Raw genomic sequence first — 4733 nt, forward strand, 5'->3', positions numbered from 1 at the left:
ACGATTCCCGTTAACCTTCTCCTAACAGAAAATAAAACAACTTCCAAACAAAAAACCAAACTCGAACTAATGATCATTCTTGTGAAGACAAGTCTTCAAGTCCTTTTGGGACTGTTTTGTCCCTCTTTTGGAGATCACGCAAATGTTCCAAAGCTCATTACTTATTTTCTTCCTCTCTTCTTAGGGGATGGTTAGAAATAGCACTAATTTCCTGGAGCTTGGGTTGTCTTAGAGTGTTTTAGGCAATCTATCTTCAGGGGATCTCACATATCCTTAGGAAGAACTACACTGGTTGGCAGATATGGTATTATCGGGAAATGATATGAGGTACCTGATGATCTCACATTCAACCAAAATTTCTTCCACGTCTGGTTGATATGACATCATTAAAGTGTTTTTTTTTGGGGGCTCTTCCTGCATAATCACCCAGAGTGCCATAACCTGGTAAAAAGGAAATAATGACCATTGAGTCTGCGTTGCACAAGTGTCAATCTCTTGATTCACTGACTTCCACTTAGAGAGCAATACGTGGTGGGGAGACATTCATCCGACATCTCTTTGTTTTTGCCCTGATTTCTACAGGTACCCATTTAGACCTGGGACGCATCTGGCTGAGCTTACAGAGTCATATCATTGACTTCTCTTCGAAACCAAATGACAAAGGACACCAGGTCAAAACTTTGTGTTCAAAATTTAGAGTCTAGGGAGCTAACTACTCGGCTAGGACGGCTTTAACTGAAGCTAGATCAAATTCTATCATATTAATATGAACTTAGCTCCTCTTCAAGCAAAAGTTTTACCAACTTTTCTGGCCATTGTTTCTTGCTGCAGAGACAAGGGAACTGATAAAGAAACCTCATGGTTGGCTGTATCAATGTAATTACAATATGACATTTTATTTTTTTTTGTTTTGCTGTCACACTCCTCTTGGATGTTACTTCAGCAAGTCAAGTTTTTTTATGGTTGGTGAGCTTAATTAGTTTGTTTCCAAATTACCATGGCATGTTAGCATAGTTGCCAAGGTAATATCAAATATAACAAGAAATGAATAAAAAAGGTGTAAAGGATATAATGAAGGTAATCTGAAACGGTATTGCAATAGTCCAATGCAGAGGCTGATTTATAGAAATTAAGGTGGGAACAGGAAGTTTTGAACTTAGATCCTTGATTTCTAGTTCAACGTTCCATGGCTTGGGAAACTGAAGTAAAGTAGTTCTCTTTTTCCTTGATAAAACTTAAATAGGCCTAATTAGCATAGATGGCATTTCATAGACCTTACAGTGTAGGTGGCCTGCTTGCCCAGCAATTTAATATTAATCAATTATTGAATAATATTTACCTTTTTTAATACTTGAATATCTAAATATTGTCTTTTTTGTAATTTATTCTTTCTCCCCCTAGATTGAGAATAAAGAATATAGAAAAATCTATATTCATACGATCTAAAATACAATTCATTCAGTTTCAACCGGGGTTCGTCCTTTACCTTATCCACCTAAAAAGCCAAAAGCTTTCTCTGTGTGTGATATATTTTTTACAAAAGATGTGTCTATATCTACAAGATGAAATAACTGAAAAATGACTTCATACATGTTAAAATCATAAAAATGTCACACTAAAACTAAAAAAAAAAACATTTTGTCGTTAAATATCCTTTTCGTTTAACACATTGACGTCATTCGTTATGACGCAAGGTACCAATATAAACAGACGCTTAAGCCGAGTCACCTCAATTTATTACAGAGAATCATGGGGAACACACCAACACAAAATAAACGTTCACATAACGAAGAGGACAAAGGTAAAAATGTTGTACCTACTGCGCTTGGAAAAATTTTGCTTTCAAATGGTGCTACAATAGATGTCAAAGATAATTCTGGCAGAACGCTTTTACATATAGCTGCTGAGACCGGAAATATAGATACTTGTCAACTACTCATTTCAAAGGGTGCTAAAATTGATGCCATAAATTTTTATAATCAAACGCCTTTACATATAGCTGTTGCAACTGGAAATCGTGATATTTGTCAGCTATTGATTTCAAAGGGTGCTGCAATCGATGCCATTAATAAAAATAATGAAACACCGTTGCATAGAGCTGTCGAGGCTAGAAAGATGGATATTTGTAAGCTATTGCTTTCAAAGGGTGCTACAATAGATGCCAAAAATACTAGGAATGAAACGCCTTTACATATTGCTGCTGCGACTGGAAATCTAAATATTTGTCAGCTATTGATTTCAGAGGGTGCTGCAATAGATGCCATTAATTCATGTAATCAAACACCTTTACATATAGCTGTTGAGGCTAGAAATAAGAATATTTGTAAGCTATTGATTTCAAAGGGTGCTACAATAGATGCCATAAATATTAGGAATGAAACGCCTTTAAATATTGCTGCTGCGACTGGAAATCTAAATATTTGTCAGCTTTTGATTTCAAAGGGTGCTACAATAGATGCCATAAATATTAGGAATGAAACGCCTTTAAATATTGCTGTTGAGACTAGAAATCTAAATATTTGTCAGCTATTGATTTCAAAGGGTGCTACAATAGATGCCATTAATGAACATAATGAAACACCTTTACATAGAGCTGTTGAGGGTAGAAAGATGGATATTTGTAAGCTATTGATCTCAAAGGGTGCTACAATAGATGCCAAAAATACTTGGAATGAAACGCCTTTACAGTTTGCTGCTGAGACTGGAAATCTAAATATTTGTAAGCTATTGATCTCAAAGGGTGCTACAATAGATGCCAAAAATACTTGGAATGAAACGCCTTTACATATTGCTGCTAAGACTGGAAATCTAAATATTTGTCAGCTATTGATTTCAAAGGGTGCTGCAATAGATGCCATTAATTCGTGTAATAATCCCTCGTGTCGCGAGAGAGATTTCTGTACAAGTAATTCGTGTAATGAAACACCTTTACATAGAGCTGTTGAGGCTAGAAAGATGGATATTTGTAAGCTATTGATTTCAAAGGGTGCTACAATAGATGCCATTAATAAAAATATTTGGAATCAAACGCCTTTACATATTGCTGTTAGGACTAGAAATCTAAATATTTGTCAGCTATTGATTTCAAAGGGTGCTGCAATAGATGCCATTGATGCCTGTAATGAAACACCTTTACATACTGCTGCTATGATTAAAGATATAAATATAAGCCAGCTATTAATTTCAAAAGGTGCTAAAATAGATGCCAAAAATTTTTGTAATGAAACGCCTTTATTTATGGCTGTTTTAACTGAAAATCTAAATATTTGTCAGCTATTGATTTCAAAGGGTGCTGCAATTGATGCCATTAATGAAAATAATGAAACACCTTTACATAGAGCTGTTGGTGGTAGAAATATCGATATTTGTAAGCTATTGATTTCAAAGGGTGCTAAAATAGATGCCAAAAATACTTGGAATGAAACGCCTTTACATATTGCTGCTGAGACTGGAAATCGTGATATTTGTCAGCTATTGATTTCAAAGGGTGCTACAATAGATGCCAAAACTACTAGGAATGAAACGCCTTTATTTACAGCTGTTTCAACTCGAAATCTAAATATTTGTCAGCTATTGATTTCAAAGGGTGCTACAATAGATGCCAAAAATACTTGGAATGAAACGCCTTTACATATTGCTGCTGAGACTGGAAATCTAAATATTTGTCAGCTATTGATTTCAAAGGGTGCTGCATTAGATGCCATTAGGTCACGTAATGAAACACCTTTACATATTGCTGCTTCGAAAAAAAAACTAAATATATGCCAGCTATTAATTTCAATGGGGGCGAAAATAGACGCCATAGATTATGAGAAATTAACTCCTTTACATAGAGCTGTTAAGAATAGAGATCTAGATGTTTGTCAGCTACTGATTTCAAAAGGTGCTGCAATAGATGCCATTAATTCTTGTAATCAAACACCTTTACATTTAGCTGTTGAGGAGGAATTTCTATGCACTTCTCAGCTATTGATTTCAAACGGTGCTACAATAGATGCCATAGATTTTTTTAATCAAACACCTCTACATTATGCTGCTTTTACTGGAAAACTAGAATTATGTCAGCTATTGATTTCAAATGGTGCTAAAATAGATGCTTCAGATTCTTGTAACTCAACTCCTTTACATATTTCTGCACAGAACGGTTACTTGGATGTGTGTAAGTTACTAGTGTCAAAGGGTGCAGGCATAAATTCTTTAAACTCAGATAATGAGACACCTTTAATGCTAGCTTCTTTCTCTTACCCCTCAAAGGTGAGTGTGGGTGAATTTCTTTTAGAAAATAACGCAGTTTTTCATCCTTACACATTGAAATCAATTTGTCGGGACATAGTAATTAAAAATGCACTCATTATTCAAAGATGCGATAATATTTTGGATATTCCGGGAAATTTGAAGAATTACCTAACTCATAAGGATGAACTTATAAGTTTTGAACCAAGAGAGTTGATGACATTTACACCACTCTGGTTAAAGTGGATGTACCAGAAACATGAGGAGTTGGCTAAGAGAACGAGTGCTTTAAACACGATTTTTTATAATAATAAAACGAGAAAAAACGTCATGACTTCCGATAGGGTCTGAGACAGGGCGAGACACTACTGCAATACTTCCGCATTTGGTGCGTTTATTAAAGCTAAACTTAAAAAAATACCCAAAAAAGGAAGAGTTTAGAATTTAGCTTTTCCCCTTTCAAAAAAATAAGACATGATTCGAAGCTCAATTGATTTGTG

General features: G+C 35.1%; 1 protein-coding gene across 1 annotated transcript; it reads left to right on the forward strand.

The window, feature by feature from the left end:
- Positions 1-1749: 1749 nt before the first annotated feature.
- On the forward strand, positions 1750-4254 carry LOC136043465 (ankyrin-3-like; the record flags this gene model as incomplete). Its single annotated transcript, XM_065728385.1, has 1 exon — positions 1750-4254. A coding segment is annotated over exon 1 (2505 nt), but the record flags the coding sequence as incomplete, so codon positions are not given.
- Between the last annotated feature and the right edge of the window lie 479 nt (positions 4255-4733).

This window comes from Artemia franciscana, unplaced genomic scaffold (genome assembly GCF_032884065.1).
Source record: "Artemia franciscana unplaced genomic scaffold, ASM3288406v1 Scaffold_6256, whole genome shotgun sequence".
In the NCBI taxonomy this organism is placed as follows: Eukaryota; Metazoa; Arthropoda; class Branchiopoda; order Anostraca; family Artemiidae; genus Artemia; species Artemia franciscana.